The 21757-nt window shown below is 42.6% G+C and overlaps 1 protein-coding gene across 1 annotated transcript in view; it reads right to left on the bottom strand.

Annotated features, from left to right (window-relative positions):
- MBD2 (methyl-CpG binding domain protein 2) overlaps nucleotides 1-17392 on the bottom strand; it is a 65823-nt gene extending 48431 nt beyond the window's left edge. The window contains exons 1-2 of the mRNA XM_041739547.1: nucleotides 16706-17392; nucleotides 1632-1791 (exon numbers count right to left, since the gene is read on the bottom strand). Coding sequence (XP_041595481.1) covers nucleotides 1632-1791; nucleotides 16706-17253 — 708 coding nt within the window. The 5' untranslated portion in view covers nucleotides 17254-17392. The remainder of the gene's footprint in view (nucleotides 1-1631; nucleotides 1792-16705) is intronic.
- Between the last annotated feature and the right edge of the window lie 4365 nt (nucleotides 17393-21757).

Below are 21757 nucleotides of genomic sequence, written 5' to 3' on the forward strand. Positions count from 1 at the left end.
GTTTTTTAAAAGGCAGTTTTAGAAAACTAAATCTTAATTTTCTTCTGTATATTTAAGCAAAATGAACCCAGAATAAAGGTTTTCTTAAACTGAATCACAGAGCTATACACACTACAAGTCCTCACTTTCAGTATCTGAGCTCCCTTCTAGCACCACTATCTTTTACCCTTAACACCTTCATAGCTATCGACCTAAAGTAACCCCATTGTTAAGCAACAGAGAAAGCAATTTCAGCCTTCTCTTCCCATTCTGCCTATAAACAAGCTATTTGACACTGTCCCTGTGACAAATCAATGCATGGTAACCAATGCAACAGATGAAAAAACAATGTACTCTGACCCCCACACAAATTTTTGGAAATTAAATGATTAACAAACCATTAAGCTGAATTCTGAATAAAGAGAGATACGAAGCAGAGACCCATATCCTTCAGGAAAAGTAAAAAGAGACAGAGGAAGAGATCTTGGGTCAAAAAATGTCCATGTACAGTGGCCGCCAAGCAACACTGTTCACCAAGGAAGTCTGGTGCTTAGGAAGGTACAGGGGGGAAAGGAAAGGAACTCACATGGGTCAAATACTTTATTAGATGTTTTCATATAAATTCCTATTTACTCCTTGCAATAATGCAAAGGGAAAGAGTTCATTACCTTAGTTTTACAAATGAGAGATCTGAGACCATCGAGGCTAAAAGAGTTACCCATGACTGCCTGAGCCAGTCAGTAAGTGGTAGAGCCAGTATATCAAATCATGCCTGCCTGGTTCCAAAGCCCATCCCATCCTACACACTGCCTCTGGGTTCCTAAAATGAACACAGTACTCCCAAGTGGCATGCAAGGTTGTATCAAGGTTATATATGCCCTGGAAAGGAAAGCCCTTACTTTTCCCTCCACTATTTTCACAGTGTGAAATGACAGGGGTGGCAATACACATATATTTCTGAAATTCAGAGGAAGAAAAATTGAGGCAAAATGGTTATATGAGATTAGTTGCCCTCATGGATGTGGGAGAAGCTTTCTTAGTAAAGACATTGGGCGCTCTAATACAATTAAATTAGCGTAATAATTCAAATGCTACTTGTTTAAATTCCTATAAACCATTAACTAAGTAGCTCAATTAAAGGAATGATAGAAAAATCTCCAATCACAGTTATTAGAACATTATTGCTAAGTCATATCCTCATCATCAAAAATCAAAATAAAAACTGCCCTTTCTCAAATCCTAATCCTGAAAATTGATAGGCAAGCATAAACTATGTGGTAAGGATATTTGCCACATTAAAATTTTGCCTCTTTTTGGGCAACGGGAGCTATTTTAAGAAAAAAAAAAAAAAAGAGACAAGTAACATCACACAGAAATCTTTTGTAAACAGTCCCAGTGGGCCAAAAATGTGGTGTTGGCCTAGACAGATCCTGAAATACTATTTTCAACTGTGCACAATTTACTTATGCAAAGTACTGCCAACTACCAGAAAATTAATCAGATTTTTAAATCCAAATGCTTTGGGGGGGATGGGGAGGAGAAGAGACTGGGACATTCAGCCAGCCAAAATTCTAGTGACATAATTACAATGTAAAATGCTTTGTGGAGAGCTTCTGAAATAGCATCCATATGCTCTAAGTAAATTCACCAACCTTATTTTGATTGAGAGGATCATTCCGCAGTCTCTGTTTGTTCTTCTGTAATTTACTAGGCATCATCTTTCCAGTTCTGAAGTCAAAACTGCTGAGGTCAACAGTATTTCCCAGGTACCTTGCCAACTGAGGTTTGCTTCTGAACTTCTTACCACTTGGACTAGAAGAAAGAGAACATTCATTGTACAAAAGATAACAATGTTTCCTCTAGATCTCTACATAAACCTTTCTTCACATTTCTTTCTATCCCAATTGTTACACCACATTTTTACTTTTTTTTTTTTTTGAAATGTATGGTAAAGTTTTTTTTTTTAATTTTTTCAAAGGTTTTATTTATTTATTCATGACAGACAGATGCAGAGGGAGAAGCAGGCTCCCTGCAAGGAGCCTAATGAGCGGGGACCCGGGGGTCACAACCCGAGGCAAAGGCAGACACTCAAACACTGAGCCACCCAGGTGCCCCAAAAGATACGGTAAAGTTTTAAAGGAATGTCATAACTTCCCTGTAAAAAGAGATAATGTGTCACTGAATTATTTCATTCCACTAGGTACCCCACTGGAGTACATAACAGATGTTACTGCAGATTATCCCCCCATCCCCGCCCTGTCACTCACTCAGCAGCCTGGGACAGAAACCCCATAAGAACTGCATACACAGCACAACAGGCACACTACAAATGTCTTCAGTATTACAAACTTATTTCCAAATTGACTTTTGAAATGCTTGGGGGGAGGGAGATAAGTATTACATATACACAATGTCAGTAGTATTTAGAATTTCAGAAAAAACTCTCTGAAGTCAACAATCCTTATTAAACACACACACACACACACACAAATACTTGGAATCCATGTATACTCTTCGGATTATCAATTTGAACTCTGAATATTTACAATAGAAAAAAATATTGAATTCCAACAATATTTAAATGGCTCCCTAATGAAACTACTTAAAGGAGAAAACTAAGGCAAACATTTGCAACTGTTTTTATACACTGCTGACATGAGTTTTATTAGCCAAACTCTGACCTTGGGAAAGCTTATCAAGAATTACTTACTTCTCATAAGAAATATTGTCAAAGCTGAAAAATTATAAAAGTGCCAGAATTATACAGAAAGCTAAACCATTCCTTCCTAAAACTTTTTTTTGCTGTCTGGCATTGCTCTATAAGAAAATTCTTCTAGGAAAAATGCCCCTGTCTTATCTAATAAGTTTTCTGGGCCAAATGTGCTAAAATCAACTGTTAAAGGTTGGCACAGATATGTTACCAGACGAAAACTGTAAGAATTCTAAAATATTTCTCCAAAAAGCCAACGTGTCCCATTTAGAACTTAGCCTTGTACCAATCAACCACAATAAAAGAAAAATAACTGAAGACGATGACAGTGGAGAATTTTAGCTGGGAAACCAGCAATAAAATACTGCCCTGGAAGAACAAAACTTCTCTCTGGGTCAAATCCAAAGCAACACACCACACTTTGTCACAAACTCTCTGGTATTCATTCTGCCACCACTGACTTTAAGACAAATGATGATCAAATCAGCATTTTTTCCACAATCACATAATGTAAGTATTCCTGAAACACAATTCAAGTTCTAAAATTCAACCTACAGATGGAAGTAACAACTGACAGTTCTCAAGCAGCCCACTAATAAGACATCTCATTAGTGCAGTAAAAGCTGAGCTTAAGAGTGAATTTAGTTTCGACATACTAGTGTTCCAGAAGATGAAAAACTAAGGTAGCAACTTCTACCAAAAAGATAAGCACCATTATTTTTAAGGATATAGCTTAGAGACAACTAGAAAGTCATTTTTTTTAAAAAAAAAAAATCAATTGGGACGCCTGGGTAGCTCAGCGGTTAAGCGTCTGCCTTTGGCTCAGGGTGTGATCCTGGAGGCCCAGGATCAAGTCCCACCATCAGGCTCCCTGCATGGAGCCTGTTTCTCTCTCTGCCTGTCTCTCTCTCTCTCTGTGTCTCATGAATAAATGTTTTAAAATCTTTAAAAAGAAAAAAAAAATCAACTGATTAATTTTGCAAATGAGCCCTACAATGAGTCATTCCTAATGGAACAGTTGGAATGCCATTTCCAAACTGCTGTTGAAACCATACTATAGAGCCTCACTACGACATTCCTCCATAGAACAAAACTCATTAGAGATCGGTTGTAGACACTACTCCCCAAATTAAGGAAATCCAAATACTTAAGAACCCAGTTAAAAGGCCATACTCATGAAATGTGATTGCCCAATTTATGATCTAAATTAGTACTGTAGGGGATCCCTGGGTGGCTCAGAGGTTTAGCGCCTGCCTTTGGCCCAAGGTGCGATTCTGGAGTCCCGGGATCAAGTCCCGGTGTCGGGCTCCCTGCATGGAGCCTGCTTCTCCCCCTCTGCCTGTGTCTCTGCCTCTCTCTCTCTATCATGAATAAATATAAATTTTTAAAAAAATAAATAAATAAATTAGTACTGTAATATGGCTGAAATTGTTCCTATATTTACCGATTTAAAAAAAATCAAATGGAAACTGAGAAAGGCCTTGAGACACTCTACTAATAAACTTAATCAGTAATGAAGTAAGAGAGGTGGAAATCAAGTTTAACTATTAACATATCTCAAAAAAAGGTGGATTATCAACTGGTAACCAACCAGTCATTCATAGCAAATCACTGTGCCCTGTCATAAAGATGGAATTCTATGAAGCATCTATATTGGATAGCTCCAAGTACTCGTCATACACACTGCTGCCTTTAGAACAGTGGTACAAGCCATTGTCTTCTCTGTAACTGCTGTAGCTTGTGCTTGATGCTTTAAGGAAAGTCTACCTGGCTGCCCCAGGAGATTTTAAACAAGGGCTCTTCCTCTGCACCAGATGAAGGCAAATGCACAGAAAGGTAAGGCCCAGCGGAATGGTTCATTAAGAACTCTGCCCATCAGATCTAAGATATCTGCGTAGCACCAAATGATCCTGGAAGTGGCAGATGAAATAATGCTAGATGAAGAAATGATGCGTGTCATTTAAGCTCTGGTCTTAACCCAGAGTGCCTAAGTTATCTGTCAGCCCGTAAGATGGCTGCGGTAGGTCCCAGTCTCACACACACCAGAACTTAACGTGACTAAGCTTTTATTCTAAAAGCAGCAAACTATAACTTAGGGAAATTACTTTAAAAAAAAAAATTCTACTAGAGTAGGGAAGGATATTAGTCATTTTCTGTTTTCTCTAACCAAAGTGATTACTTCTAATCCCAGTAATGAAATACTAATATTTCACTTTCAACCACAAAAAAAATTCCCTACCAACTGCCCCCTCGATATGCCAGCCCTGAACTAACTTGTGATTTCACCTTTAACTTCTCCTACCCTCCAAATACCCTAAAGTCATGATTAAATGAAAACCAAAGACATGAGTTTTATTTTCACATACGAACATTTCATCATTTGAGCTACATGTCTTTGCCAGCTTTCACTCTGGTTGAACCGTCTAAAGCCCTTCTTAAGCCTAACTCTTAGAGGTTTCTAACTATAGATTATCAAAAAGAAAGAAATTTTATTTGGCATCTGACTTTCAACTCTATGAAACTTTCATTGAGATACCAGAAACTACTTAGATTATGGTTAATTTAGTGACATTCACATTTTATCACTCTATAAACTCACCTATAATCATCATTCCCTGAGCTACTCAACTGTAACATGCCCTGCTAGTCTCCACGTAAAAATTAATTCTTCTGAGAACCTGTGGCTTGCCTGTGCACTCTGCAAACTGCACTCGGAAAACCCTCCTCTAACAGCAGAACCTATTTTTTCATGTTACCTGGGTAACATGGATCATCGTGACATTTAGTCAAATATTATGAGGAGACCAGAGTCTGAGCAAACACAAGTATATCTTCAAACCAGTTTCCAACAGGATGAACTGTGGGGGTGGCAACAGTCCGAGTGCAATAAGGTGAAGCTGGCCTATGAGGGACGAGGAGGAGTATGGACAGGAGACGGCAGCTATGTAGCCAAAGATCATATTCCCAAGGGCATCACCCTCTACTTTGTGAGGAACAATAAAAACCTCCACACTAAAAATTCTCTAAGCTACAGCACTGGAAAAGTTGTGAGGATAAAGAAACATCAACTTTCTTTCTATTGTTTTCTGCCTCTTTAAATGTTACCGCTTACTTGTTAGTTACAGAGTTAAGTATTGGAAGAAAAAGATTTCTCAAGTGTCTCCGCAAGTCAAGTTTTGGCGGAGACTAAGATCTGAAATTGAAATGATCTTTTTGTTTTTGTACTTCGGTATAAAAATATATCATCAGAAAACTGCCATATCAATTAATTCAAATAATATTTGCCACAGCTTCGAAGCTGTGACCCATACGCACAGAGAAATCTAATACAAGTTAGCTCCTAATCCCTCTTTCTTGAATTCCTTTCCTCCCAACCCTCACATGCAGGCCTTTCCCAAAGTGACTCCTCTGCAGATTTTATCTTCTCCTGTCGTACTGATATCCTCCCATCTCCTGTCAGTTATTAAATCCTGATCCTTCATATTCACCTCTGAATTCATCCTTTTGGGGCGCCAGGGTGGCTCAGTCAGTTAAGTGGCTGCCTTCGGCTCGGGTCATGATCCCAGTGTCCTGGGATTGAGCCCTGGGTTGGGGGAGTCTGCTTCTTCCTCTGCCCCTCCCCCCTGCTCATGCTCTAATAAATAAAATCTTAAAAAAAAAAAAAAAAAAAAAGAAAAGAGAAAAAAAAAAACCACCCTTCCTGTCCAATGCCATTGCCTAAATCAAGTCTTTATCAGCTTGAGTCTAAATCACTAGGACAGGCTAACTCTAATGGTCTCTGCATTCTCCACTATCCAAATTACTCTTCCTACAACACCACTCTGACCATACGGTTCCAGTTTAAAAGCATTCAATGACTTTACCCCATTAGCAAAAGGGAGCCAAACATCTCAGCCCTGCATTTAAGATCCTTGTTCATCTAGCCTCCTCTGAACCTTTATTTTTATTTTAAAGATTTTATTTATTTATTCATGATAGTCACAGAGAGAGAGAGAGAGAGAGAGAGAGAGAGGGAGGGAGGGAGGGAGAGGCAGAGACACAGGCAGAGGGAGAAACAGGCTCCACGCAGGGAGCCCGATGTGGGATTTGATCTCGGGTCTCCAGGATCACGCCCCGGGTCAAAGGCAGGCGCTAAACCGCTGCGCCACCCAGGGATCCCTCCTCTGAACCTTTAAACCCTATTTTCCACTCCTCTTACCCAGTGACCTTTGCTCCAACTATACTGGCTTATTCACTCTGTTCTGAATAGGCTGGATGGTTCCCCTCTTGAGCCCTTTGCAAATCCTATCTTTTAACCTGACCTATAACACATGAGTCCAGCCCTAATCCCAAGAGCCCCGAAACACCAATGCACATTTTATCTCCTCCATAAGCCTTCCCAACTGAAGTAGTGAAATGTCTCCTTCCTCTGAACCATAGAGAGATTGCTGCCAGTATCAGGTAAAGAATCATGAACTGCCCGCTGGCATCTCTTGGATTCTAGTTTTGAAATACTGAGCTTATAAAACTTCTACAAGTTTAAGTCTTCGCAAACAGTGTACTGAAGTAATTATTTATGAATGAAACTATATGATGTCAGATTTGCTACAAAACAATGAAAGTTGAGTCAGGGGTAGTGGACTGGGATATAGAAGAAATAAGATGAACAATTGTTAAACTGGGTTCTTAGTAATTTCTTATATGATTCTCTTTACATTTCTATATGTGTTTGAAAATTTCTATAAATAAAATGTTTAGAACATAAACACTGAAGTATACAAACAGGATAGACTCCCTGAAAATTGGAAAGTAGATTTAAAAAAAAGGGGGGGGAGGTTGGGCAAATTTGAGCATTAAAGAATTTCCTTAGCAGTTGGGGGAGGAGTAGAGAACTATTTTTAAAGTATCATTAAGGAGAAAAATTCACTATTTGGCTGCCGGTAAATTGTGACAGCATTCCACTTTCTCCCTTGACACAAATGTTTAAGGAATCATCAATGCAGTTTTTTAAATGGTATAAAACACCTTAAGTATAATTCAAATTCTGTACCAATCATTCTTATGCCATTAACTATCACTTATGTAACAAAAATTACATGCAAACAGTATATCACTGGTAGATTCTATTATCTCTATATCATAGTTTAAAAAATATAAGCCAACATGATCCACTAAAAAACAGAAAAGTGAATAAATGTAGAATTGTACCTAATCCCATCCTACTGCCTTAAGACACTCACTTTTTGAGAAAGGAAAAAGGAAACACACTGGTTATTTTGGTTGAATTGGTGACTGGATACTGTTAGGGAAATGTCAGAAATTAAATACACCTGGGAATTATTTCAAACTATAACGGGAAAAGGGGTTTAATACTGATGAAGTAAGTTTGGCCAGGAGTTGATAACTGTTAAAACTCACTGATGAGCACATGAGAGGCTCATTATACTTTTCTAACTACTTTTGCTCTTGCATTTGTTTGAATTCTTCCATGATAAAGAAAATAGGCAGTAAGTATACCCCCAAAACAGACGATGCTTTGAAAAAAGGGCTGGGGGCCTCTGGGAAAGGCCTTTTTTAAAGAGATGCATACAACACTGTGTACATGTTAAAAATAATTTTAATAAGGACACTTATCCTTGCTCTAATCTATGGATTCTTCCAGTATAAAAAGAACAAAGAAGAACATAAACACATATACACAGGAGGAAGGCAATGTGTCCAAATCTTAACACTGATTCTCTTTAGGACTATAAGGCTGATTGTCACTGCTCTCTCTACACTCTTCCATATTTTCCCAGTTTTCCACACTGAGCATGGGTCATTTAATAATCGGGAAAAAATTAAATATTTCTAAAAACTCTGATGAACATGTACAACAACCTAAGATCTGCCATAGTCACATCTCAAAATAAAACAACATACTGTGAATCTCCACGTAATTAACAAACACATACCTCTTTATGTTAAGTGAAGGGAAAGAAACTACCATCTTACTGATCTACTGACCATCTATTACATGCCAAATGCTTTACATGTTTCATTTCGTCTCAAAAAATTCCATGAGGTAGATTTCTTACCTTTGATTTACATATGAGGAATCAGGGGCTTATTTATGGAAGCTTATAAATCTGTCCCAGTTAAAACAGTAAAGCAAGATTCAAGACTCAAGTTCCAATTCTCTGACTCAAAAGTCTCCATTCTTATTCTAAGCCAGTGCAACACAAGTGTAGTCTACTGACAGGTTACTGGTCTTCAAATAAGCAGAAGTGGAGAGAAAGCATTTAGAAACTGCTATGGTAATCTGACAGGTAAGCTTAGGACTGTAGGATCTAGCAGTAAAAAGCTGCAACATGTATTTTGTATGTCTACTTTTACATTGTTTTTATCTTTTATTATAAACTTCCTACCAGATACTAAAACAATTTCATAGTTACAGCACAAAGAAATAATAAATTAGTTAAAAGTAAATAGAAATATATTATCCTCTCATGATGATACAAAGGCAATTTTTGATGGTAGATGTTTAAAGCAACGGATAAAAGGATTTTTTTTAATATGAAAAGGGACACCAAAAGCCCTATAGAGATCCCTCCAGGTCTAAAAATCTATATACAATATATACACAAACACTAAACACACATAAGAATGTTTACTTCAGCTATCCAATATTTGCATACCTGGTATAGTGCAAAACAGGCTGCTGGGCGGCACCACCACCAAAGAGATGGTCTTGGGTCTCTATTTACAGCCAACAGTAACCAGAAGTTTTTTGTATCACTTAGTAGAAAAATGTATGAATTACTAACTTCATTCAGCAAGCAACTCCTGAAGAGCTTTCCGTATAGCAGGGACTGTGGGTGATACTAGAGATTTAAAAATGAATCAGACTCAGCCACTGACCTTGAGGAGGTTCAGAATCTGGTGGTCAGCAAGACGGTCAACCATTATAGCAAAGGTGGTAAAGGTCAACAGAATTATGCTTAGCTCAAAATGCCACAGCACTTGCCCATTTCTGCTAGAGGCCCCCAGGAAAGTCCTTTTTAAAGAGATGCATACATCGGGATCCCTGGGTGGCGCAGCGGTTTGGCGCCTGCCTTTGGCCCAGGGCGCGATCCTGGAGACCCGGGATCGAATCCCACGTCGGGCTCCCGGTGCATGGAGCCTGCTTCTCCCTCTGCCTGTGTCTCTGCCTCTCTCTCTATCTCTCTGTGACTATCATAAATAAATAAAAATTAAAAAAAAAAATTAAAAAAAAAAAAGAGAGATGCATACATCAACGTATACATGTTAAAAATAATTTGAATTCAGGCTTTCATCCTTGCTTTAACCGATGGATTCTTCCAGTACAAAAAGAACACCAAAATATACCTCAAAAATCTGTAATATGTTCTTCTTCCTCTCACTTGTAAATAGCTCATAATTATACCTGACAAATGTGAAATGCTGTTTTAAAATCTATTTTTTATATTTACTATTATTTATATTCATTTACAGCTCATGCAATCAAATTCCCAAATGAGTTTGAATTTATATTTTAAGACAAGGCAAAATCATAAGATCCACAGATATTGGGACACCTGGGTGGCTCAGAGGTTTGGCGCCCGCCTTCGGCTCAGGACGTGATCCTGGAGACCCAGGATAGAGTCCCACGTCGGGCTCCCTGCATGGAGCCTGCTTCTCTCTCTCTCTCTGCCTGTGTCTCTGCCTCTATTTCTCATTAATAAATAAATAAAATCTTTAAAAAAAAAAAAAAAGATCCACAGATATTACTTAAATCATTCTATTCCATACTTTTAGTCTTCTTCTTTGGGAAGTTTTGGTTTTTAGAAGTTCTGATAAGGTTAAGCAAAACTTCATTTTACAATTTGCCTAGTCATTTCTTAGTGGAAATGGCAAATAGCAGTAAAAGACCAATAAACGGGGGATTCCTGGGTGGCTCAGCGGTTTAGTGCCGCCTTCAGCCCAGGGCATAATCCTGGAGACCCGGGATCTCTCATGAATAAATAAATAAAATCTTAAAAAAAAAAAAAAAAGACCAATAAACAAGGGCTGCAAAGGAAATGAATACTCCAAGCCAAAAAGTAAGTCCATAAAATAAGAACTGGTGATTTATTCATTCATTCGAGACACAGAGCGAGAGGCAGAGACACAGGCAGAGGGAGAAGCAGGCTCCAGGCAGGAAGCCCAACGTGGGACTCCATCCCGGGTCTCCAGGATCACACCCTGAGCTGAAGGCAGACACACTCAGCCACTGAGCCACCCAGGCACCCCTGGTGATTTACTTCTAATTCATCATGCAGATCTAAAAAGATCTCAAACACAGGCTAAAAAGTTGTGAATTTCTATTAGTCCTACCATGAAATCTAAAAAAACCAGAGACACAAAAACACAAAGTATCACCTCCTTTGCAAATCACCAGCTTCTGTTCCATTAATTAAAATCATGAACAATTAAATTATGGCTCTACATCTCACAAATGAAATTTAAAAGCAATTTGACAAAATCATCAATTTCTGTTTGAGATTATTTTTAGAACATGTGTATCGGTTCCTTCTGAGCTATGTATTTCCTCTACTACAGGTATTATGGGTGTTCTGGCAGGTGAGACTTTGCATGTCAGATTTAAAAAATCAGATGTAGGACAGATGGCAATGTTGCACCCTAACAAAGTTTCCTACAACACAAAAAACTGCAACGGTACAGCTGAGAGAATTATCAGAGCACCATCTCCACCACAGCTGCGTATCTTTTATTTCCAGATCCAGGCTTCAATCAGGTAATATGAAGAAAAAAGACTAAAAGCAAGTCAAACGTGCAATTATGCAGTAAGCACTTAGTAATAAACATTACATTTCATTCCTCTCAACTAAAGAGATTTATTTTAATTGGTCTGTAGGGCACATTTCAATTGTACCTCAACTCTGAAAGAAGTACATGAGCTTTTTGCAGGAAACACATAAAAGTATCTGATAAGCTACATTTAGCCCTCAAGTTACAATTTGATTTCTTCTAATTTAAGTGAAAGCCCTTAAAAATGAAGATGACCCACAGCTTGCTCCTTAGGGAACATGCTGCCTCTATGAATGGGCAGCCCCGGTAGCTCAGCAGTTGAATGCCCGCCTTCCGCCCAGGGTGTGATCCTGGGGTCCTGGGATTGAGTCCTGCATCAAGCTCCCTGCAGGGAGCCTGCTTCTCCCTCTGCCTGTGTCTCTGCCTCTCTGTATGTGTCTCTCTCATGAATGAATAAATAAAATCTTTAAAAAAAAAACAAAACTGAGAAATAACAGGGTCAATCCTCAGTTAAACAAAAATGGAGACAGCAAGCAAGAGAAAAGGCAGGAAACATTTCTGAACAAAATGAACACTTCTATTACTCAGAATAAAACTGCTTTAATTTATTTATCGCAATTTTTCTATTTTTTTCTCTCCAGTATTATATTGAGCTGCAAGATCATCTTTTGATACAATAGCTCCACCACCAAATAGTATTTAAAATTTACCTTTTGTCAACATAAGAGTGCAAGTATAATAGTAATAACTAATTACATCATTTCAGTAGGCCACCGAGCTCAATAAAGTAGGTGAGGCATGAGATGTTGCAGTATCTAAGAGTCACAAGTAGAGATCTCTTTGGGAGGCAGCAGAGCAGGGGGGTAAAAGTTCTGGGGTTAAATCCCCTGCATCAGGATTCTACCTCTCCCCTTACCAAAAGTACAACCTCAAGCATATTACTTAACTTCCCTGTCCCAAGTCCCCATCTGTACAACGGAGACAACTGTACCTATAGCTAACAGGGTTATAAGAACCCAATAAGATAGCACTTAGCAAAATAATACTAACAGCGCCAAGACTATGAGAACTATGACACAATACACAAACAGAGGGGCACCGGCGGGGAGGGGGGCTCAGTCGGTTGAGCATCTGCCTTTAGGTCAGGTCATGATCCCAGGGTCCTGGGATGGACCAGAGTCTGCTTCTCCCTTTGCCCCTCTCCCCACACTGATCTCCGCACATTCTCTCTCTCTCAAATAAATAAAATCTTTAAAAATGAAAAAACAGCACATAGAATTAAGACACATAAGACCCAATACTAAAAAAGACCCTTTATTACAAATTCAGTGAAATTCAAATGTTGATTTCTCACTTGTATCTTTGCACTATGAGCATTTTACTTACCATTTCACTATATCTCTACAATGCTTCCCAGACTTCTAAAATATCCTCAACATTAATAATGAAAATAAGGAACTGGAAAATGTTTGGACCGAATAAAATATTTCAACCAATTTCATCCCAGCACACCACCAGATAATTTAAAGCAATAGCTAAAAAGTAATTTAAGACTTGTTTCACAAATTTTTAACAGTCACATCAATTGGTAAACACTTACTTAATGGCATCTATGTGTTCAGGATTGTAGCTGGGGGGGTAGGAGGGGAGAAGCTATAGGTTCTATGGAAATACACAGGAGAGTAACACAGAGGACACCAGGCTGAACTACATAGGGACAGCCAAAGAGAAGATATTAGGAGAAAAGAATTTATTGAAAGCCAAAAAGACTTTACTTTTTAAGAAATGTGACAATGAATCTCTCCATGGGCCCATTCAGCTAGTTTTTTCCAACAAAGTTTATATGGCAGAGTAAATTTTTTTTTTTTTAAGGCAAAAGACCAAAAAAAAAAAAAAAAGAGGGAAAAAGGCCTGGCTGAACTCTGACATCCTCAATGATTCAAAATTCATACCCTCAAGGCACCATACCAGCCTTTGGTAACAAGTCAGATATACCTAACACATTTTTTTTTTTTAACCTATTCATTATGTTCAGCCCATACAACTTGATTTAATGAATTGTTTTCCTTAATTAGTCCTTAACCATATCCGAAGCTTCAAGAGATCTACGTATTCATTTTACTGATCTGAAATTAAATCCTTGTAACACTATGTAGTACAGGTAAAATCATATGCACTTTACAAACCGACAAACCACAGGACCAGGAAGTGTGAGTGACAAGCTCAAGGGTGCACCAAATGGTTAAGGGCAGTTAGAATAGCACCAACTCTAGACCTCCTCATCTCGGAGCTCTGCTGCCTTCCCTAGAGACTTCTACGTTTATCCTACCACTCATGATTTACAGACCTCAGTTACACTGCCTCTGAGTCCTCTTCTTTCCAGATCAAAGCAAAATAACTTTAGTCTCTCTTCATGCACCTGCTCCCTACGATTATTTACTTGTTCTCCAGTTCCACTGTATCCTTTTTTCAGGGATGTGATAGGGTACAAATGCATCATCATTTTGATACAAGAATCAAAAATATTTACTATTATGTTTCCAAAATCCAACCACCTATTTCATGGCAGCAGCTTAACAGTTTACCATGACTCCCAGGTCTTTAACCCCTATTATAACCAAAAATCTAGAAACCAACAAGTTTAGACTTGATAAAAACGGCATGAGTTGGTTTCTACAGGGTCCTATGCAGAGGAAAATAATATTTCAAAAATACCAGTCAGCAAGTACAAGGAACCAAAAACTAGAACTGACAAGAGTCGAGGAGGCCAGTTAGAAAATCATTGTTCACGTAATGGGTTCATAGGATGGCAACAAACTTTTCAGAAACTATTACCAAGGATCTAGCACTTTATCTAACCACACCTTTTTTAAAAACACACTTTGTATGATAATACATGAACTGCCACAACGCTATCAGTAATCCTGACAGAAGGCATAATTATATTGCTTAACTGGCAACTCGAGGCACGCCTTCCTACTAGAACTTGGCAGTCTCAGGAAACAGCCAAAACACCATTTTACCAAAATCTGAGGCTTTCCCAATGAGCTTCATTTCAGCCCAATTAATAAACGTAAGCCACACCCTACGTTAACAGGCACAGATTTGTTTAATCTCCCCAGGGGCAGGCTAATTCAGGACTTAGCATTATTAGAAACTGTGTGAACAAATGGGTGCAGGTGTTCACATTACCAATGGGAACGTTAACTCTTAACCCACCTATTAAGAGAGATGGCCCGTGTTTTGTGAGCTACTGGTTTTTTAACGGGCGAGGCCTATATGGGGATGCTGATATGCAAAGCTGCGACAGTTTGTCTGAAAAATAACGTGTTCACCTTCACTAGGAGTAAGTGCCCTCCATCACTCGTCACTGCAAGCAGAAGTCAAAGTCAGAATAACTCCTGTATCACAAATACGTCATGCTACCCTGCGACCCAGGACTTCAGAAGGTAACATCTCAGAAGGTAATCAAGACTGGAGGTTACAATCCTGAAAAGTTAACTAACATGTCCCAGGTAGTCCATGAACATTTAGGCAACATTCCTTCCAACCCTACACTGAACACCCGTGGCACAAATCTGTTTGTTCAAAATGTCTTGTCATTTTGTATAAAGTAAAAAGCAAATCACGCTGCACTAATAAAAAGACTCTAATCTGGAAAATAACTATCACTACACTGGTTTTTCATTTATTGAGAAATGAATTCGTTTGGAAAGTTCACTTTAAAATAATTATATTAGCTTTTCTACCATAAAATACTTACTGAGTTTACATTTAAAAAAAAAATTTAAAAACTTAAAACACATTTGAAAAAAAAAGGGGGGATCACAAATCAAAATGAGCACTACAGCAAGATGACCTTTTGAAATAACGTTTCCAGCTACTGAAAGGAAAACAAAACAAAAAAAAAACTGCAATAACCCAAAGTCAGTTTGAACAAATGCGTCATCCCAAAACCAAACAAACTATATCCCAGGAGAAATGACATAGAGAGTGAAACTCAAAGGCTAAGATGCTCCCCTGAGAATAGACTAGTGTCCTGTTCCTCAAGGAGTTCAATCCCCAGCACAGACAACTCTCCTAAAACACGACTGGCTACGAGGCATCAGCACACAGCTCAGAGAGAAGGCAGCAAACTACCTGCTTAGAAAACAGAACTTGTTAAAGAAAGAGCACGCAAAAGTGATTAACTGAATAGCACTAAATGGAACACGTGACCCTGAGGAATATTAATCTGTTCCGCAGTGACCCTTTCAGCGTCAGTGGAGTAAACAATATTTAATAACGGGGAAACAGAAGATCATCACTTTTGAATATTTATAACGTCTGCCATCGTACCCTCTAAGATTTCAGAACAAGTGGTCTCAGATCAATTGACTAAGTTCTAATGCAACTCCACTTTCACTTTTTTTTTTTTCCTTGAGAAGATGACATAAGTTTACGGAAACTCTTGTCCCGTACGTGTGACGACGGGACGATCAGGACATCGGGGCGACGTCCACACTGACATATTACTCCGGGGACCACCTCCTCACGAGGACACACACACACACACAGTCGTATTTTTCAGACCGTTTGCAAGCCTGGTGGGAAGCACTGCGCGGGCTGCGGGCTGCGGGCTGCGGGGCGCGCCGAGGGCAGCGTCCCGCCGACTGGGCCCCCGGGCCTCCACACCCGGAGGGCGGCCCCGCTCACCGCCGGACAGCACGCTCACGTTCTATCAACTGGATGCTTTATGTTTTAAAGTTAGCGAGTTCGGCTCAGCGGCGGAGCCTCCGTCGGCCCAGGGCGTGACCCCGGGGTCCCGGGATCAAGTCCCGCGTCAGGCTCCCTGCAAGGAGCTTGCTTCTCCCTCCGCCTGTGTCCACGCCTCTGTGTCTCTCATGAATGGACAAATAAAATCTTTTAAAACAAAAGAATAAGTAAATAGACGAAGTGAGTAAACGTGTCAAGGAAGTTCCACCGGAGTCCACAGCCGCTGGCGGGGCCGCGCACTCCGCGACCCCGGAGCCCCGGAGCCCCGGGCTTGCCCCGCCGGTGACCTGTGGGCGCGGCACGGGGTGCGGCGCGGCCGGGGCGGGTGACGGGCTCCCCGCTCGCCGCCCTGCGCCCCCGCCGCGCCCCCGCTGCGCCCGGCCCGCGGGGCGAGTCCGGGGCGGGCCCCCCCGCCGAGGCCCCCGGCCCGGGTCGGCCGCTGACCCCTGACCCCCGACCCCGCCGCCCGCCCCGCCCCCCCCAGGGCGGTACCTGAAGTAGTAGACATCGCTCTTGCCGGCGCTGAGCCCAGATTTTCGGATCACTTCCTCCTTCTTCCATCCGGGGGGGAGGGCCGGGCAGTCCATCCTCTTCCCGCTCTCCGCGGCCCGGGGTCCCCGGGGCCCCGGCCCCGCGCTCCCCGACGGGAAAGGGACCGGCTCCCGCCGGGGGGCGCCGCCGCCACCGCCGCCGCCGCCGCCGCCGCAGCCGCCGCCGTCGCCGCCAAGGCCGCCGCCGCCGCCGCTCGGGGGACGGCCGCGGCCCCGGCCCCGGCCCCGGCCCCGTCCCCGGCCACGGCCCCGGCCCCGGCCACGGCCACAGACGCCGCCGCCCCGGCCCGCCTGCTTCCACCGCCCCCGGCCACGGCCGCCGCCCCGAGCGCCTTCCCTGCGCACGCCGCTCACCGGGGACGGGGCGAGCGCGCTGCCCTGGCCCCCCTGCTCTATGGCGGAGTCGCCGCCAGCGCCGCTGCCGCCCGCCGCGCTCTCCCCCTCCTCCTGCTCCGGGCAGCAGCGGCCTCCCCCCGGGTGCGCGCGCATCCAGCCCCCTCCCCAGCCGGCGCTGCGCTTCTTCCGTAACCGAGCCCTTGGAATCCCGGAGACCCGCCCCGCCCGCAGCGCGGCGCGCGGGGGACGCGCGCAAGCATCATAGAGCGGACGCGCACAGAGCGGCCCTCCCGCCCGGGGCGTGGCCGCGGCCGCCGCCTCTCAGGTCCTCCAAGCGCGCCGCGCCGCCATGCCGGCCCCGCCCCGGCCCCGCCCCTCCGGCCGCGCCCTTCCGGTCCCGCCCCCGCGGCGCGCGCGGCGGCCGGAAGGCGGGGCAGCGCCCGAGGGCCTGCGGTGAGGCGGCTTCCGGCCGGTGGGCGTCCTTCCGGGCGTCGCTGCGCTTCCCGGCTGCTGAGGGCCCGGCGTGCGCCCGCCGTCGCTGAGCCGGCCGTTGGCCTGAGCAGGCGGTGGGAGCCCGGCGGCGCCCGCTCGGCGCGACCTCGTGGCGCCCCCGGAGGTGAACGTCGCTGCGCCGGGGTGCGGCTCCCTCGGGGTCACCGCCTGGGGACGCCTACCCTGCCGCCCGCACGTGACTCCTGGCGTCGCGGCCTACTTGGGTCGAAGTCCCAAGTCGCCCCTCGGGCCGCAGTCGGAGCGTTTGCCACACACCGGATTCAAATCCGGCAGCAGCGCGCTTCGCGTGCGACGCCACAGAGCCCCGGAACGTGCTCCTGCGAGTGAAGACGACAGTGTGCGGCACGTCGGGAGGCCGAAGGGCGTCGTGCACGTTCGAGCAGAGCGACCACAGCGATGGATGGCGCCTTCCGCTTTTTAGACACACAGGACCTAAAAGTCGAGGGCTGAGCTTAATGTCTAGAGAAAAAAAAAAAAAGAGTGATGGAAAACCCAGATTTCTCTGACGGGCCTTTGCAACGCGCGCAGACACGGACTCCGCCCCACGCTCTGGCCGGTGTCCGGGCCGGGCCGCAGGGCCCTTCTGAGGTGTGGTTGGCGATGTGCCAAACGACGGCCTCCGCGGGGGCGGCCCCGACACGTGCCCGCGGAGCCGAGAGCCGCGCCCGCCACGCCGTGAAGGTGCCCGTGAAGGGAAGTCTGCAGGCAGCCGGGAGCCCCGAGGAAGCACTTACCTGGTAATGACGATCATAACAACGATGATTTTTTTCTTTAATAAAAATAAAAAGTGGACCAAGAATTTAAAGCTTACGGAACACCTGCATTTTGGCTCAGGTGAGGGCGTTAAAGTCAGAGAAAAAAATGAGATCAACGTTTGGATGACAGCCAGCCTGTTTTTGTTGGTTTTTTTCCCCCCTTTGTGTAAAGGCTTTACTGCTCATCCTGGGGAAGACAGAAAATAATAAGAAAGTAACAATTTGGGAAAATGATTGAAGTTCCAGAATACCCCGAAGTCTTACAGGTTTCATTTCGGTTATGGGGCTACTGACTTCTCAGGACGCACTGCGTAAAAACCGTGTGATTTCTTGATCTGTTGTTCTTAGGTAACTCCTCCTTCCCCTAAATTTAGCAGAATTCTTTAGACCCCATGAAAAAAAGAGTTATAAATGAATGCACACCCAGCTCACAAATAAGCGATTTAAGTCAGATTTAAGTGAAGGACAACAAGAAGAGCTCTTACTTTCTCTGCCATCTGGGCAGGAACCAACTTCCTATTGCTATTACTAACATTAAAATTGTACCCACAGGGGTGCCTGGGTGTTTTGTTTTGTTTTAATATTCCAGCATTTATTTGATCAAAGTAAAATATATTTTCCATCTCTACCAACTGAGCACAACGAGATACACATCCATATTTTTATGACGTGCCAACATTTTGCATCCTACGTGAAAAACATTTGGTTTGAAACAAATCTTAAAGTTCTCAGTCTCGTTTCCTGTCTACTCTCCTGTTGTCTCCCATTTTCTGAAGATATTCTGTACTAATTGTGTAAGATTGATTTTCCCAGACGCCTAAACAGTATGGAGGACAGCAAGGAACAGCACAAGATATCCTGTGCATAAGAGATGGCAAACCCAACTTTGACTAATGGTATTGAAAACAACCCAGAAGGGCAGGCAGAGAGAGATTCCAGGAGGCGGCGGTGAACCCAGATTCCCACTTACCAGAAGCAAACCTGGAAGGTTTCATACATAAGAAGCCATTGGAGGTTCAAGGCTTCAGACATAATCACTAATAAAACCACCATGCATCAGGAATATCAGTTCGCTGTGTAGTGTGTAAGCGTAAATGACTCAAATATCCACCTCTAGTATCCCGACTCTGTTATTACAGTATAGGGGTCATTTGTACAGCCACCAGACCTCAGCAACACAGGTTAGTAAATACTGACTTGCAGGAAGAAGGAGATAAAGTCTTTAAGGCTTTAAGAGAAAAGGCCTGCCTTCAGATTTTCACACCTAATTACACCTACAGAGTAAACGAGCAAAAATCTCAGTAAAAATGATCGTCGAAACAATACATGGGAAAAGATACACTTTTGGATTATTCACCCGTGCTCTGTCATGGAAAGGCTATATAGATCAAGTAATATAATGGATACAAAAGCACATTTAAAGGAATAAAATTACTATGAATCCGGGATCCCTGGGTGGCGCAGCGGTTTAGCACCTGCCTTTAGTGCCCTTTGGTCCAGGGCGCGATCCTGGAGTCTGGGGATTGAGTCCCATGTCGGGCTCCTGGCATGGAGCCTGCTTCTCCCTCTGCCTGTGTCTCTGCCTCTGTGTGTGTGTGTGTGTGACTATCATAAATTTTAAAAAAAAAAATTACTGTGAATCCAAGGTAATCACTTTGACTTCTGCCAGATTCCATTTACTAGATCATAGTTTAATGTTCCCTCCATTAAGAGAAAGCTCACATAGGTATTTCAAAAGCTTTCTTGGGGTCACACTTGTATTTTCCTGCTCTGATACCATAAACTAAGAAAAAATTTTTTTGATTTTTTTAATTCTCCCAAAAGAAGAAAATCTAAATAAGAAAACATTAAATTCTTACAGAATCTAGATTGAGACCCTAAAAGTATTGAGAACATGTTGCTAAATACCTGCAAGATAGCTCACTTTGTTTCCCTTAAAATGTAGGACAAATAATACACCACTTATACTAATGGGGAAAAGCATTTTATTTCACTCCTTGATGAATGGCAGCATTGTTTTTCCTCAAGCAGTAGGGTTGTGACCAAATTTTTCAGTTTCATCTCTCTCAAAGGGGAAAAGGTCTTGCTAGCCTTACTTTATGGCAAAAGTGAAAAATGACAATGGGCGAGAATTAAGTATGAAATCGGGTCCATTAAACAAACAATAGAGATTTAACCACTGCTGATCTCCACTTCCCAGATGTAAAAGCAGGTGCTGAAACACCAGCTGTCACCCCTGGGAAACTATCCATTCTTTTCCCCTCTATTGTGTGCCTGGGAAAACTGGGGTTAAGCCGTTAAAGAAAAAGTAGTTCCCGAGAAAAACACCGTGCGTGTTAGTTTGTGTTTCCGTTAAGAGAAATAGAACAAATTCAGTGAATGAAACTAAAAAGACCTGTTGGGAGGTAATGCCTGTTTTGAGACCTGTATATTTTATTGACAAATGAATAATGTACTTTTGAATTTATGAGTGTAATAAGATACCCAGTAAAAGAAGGATCTAAACGTCGAAAAACCTTACTTTTTCCAAGGAGCATATTTGGATCAAGTGACGACAGGGGCAACCACTTTCCTCTTTCACAGAGTTCAAGCAGCATGGTCAGAATTTGTCATAGTATTAAAACAGGAGGCAGGGCATAGCCAAAAAACATTTTCCAGCTCCAATTAGCAGGTTTTATGATTCACTGAGTTGGCCCAACTACTGTTCACCTAATTCCCAACCAAAATGAAATGCTGCTGGCATGGCACGTCAGGAAGCTGATTGACACTTTCAAGTACATGCAGTATAAATAAAGATTTTTTTAATTGCTTTCCACTTGGAATGACTACAGAGGAATCTTACACTGCATAGTTCAAACTAAAAAGAGGAGAGTTAATTACTTGGAAAGCAAGAGAAAACAAGGAGAGGTAAATTTTGAACTGAGGAGATTTATTTCAGAACACAACATCGGGTACTTTAAAATTTTTCTGCTTGTTACATTAGCTATAGGCAAGTGGCTAGTATTAAGTGTTCAGGATTAAGGGATGGAGAGATGCTGATTTGATTTAACTTCCTAAAAATAGAAAACACAGTACTATCAGTAAAGAGAAAATGCTCTTTAGGTTTCAGAGCCCAAGGTACCACGTAACACACTAAACAGTAGTTTTTAAGCTTAATTCGGGCTGCAGAACACCAAACTGCTAGAACTGCTTAGAACTCCTAAGAGGAATAAGGGCTGGTATTCACCACAGGGGGAGGGGCAGCAAGCAAGTAAATAGATAAATGCCTCTTGCCAGGAGATTTTGTGCTGTAAGTGGCTTTCACACGTTTCTGGAAGTAGCAGAGCTAGGACTAGAACCCAAGTCTCTGCTTTCTCACCCTGGAGTTGGCTCCTTTGTTTCCACCTCCA

The sequence above is a fragment of the Vulpes lagopus genome, chromosome 24 (assembly GCF_018345385.1).
Source record: "Vulpes lagopus strain Blue_001 chromosome 24, ASM1834538v1, whole genome shotgun sequence".
NCBI classification, from domain to species: domain Eukaryota; kingdom Metazoa; phylum Chordata; class Mammalia; order Carnivora; family Canidae; genus Vulpes; species Vulpes lagopus.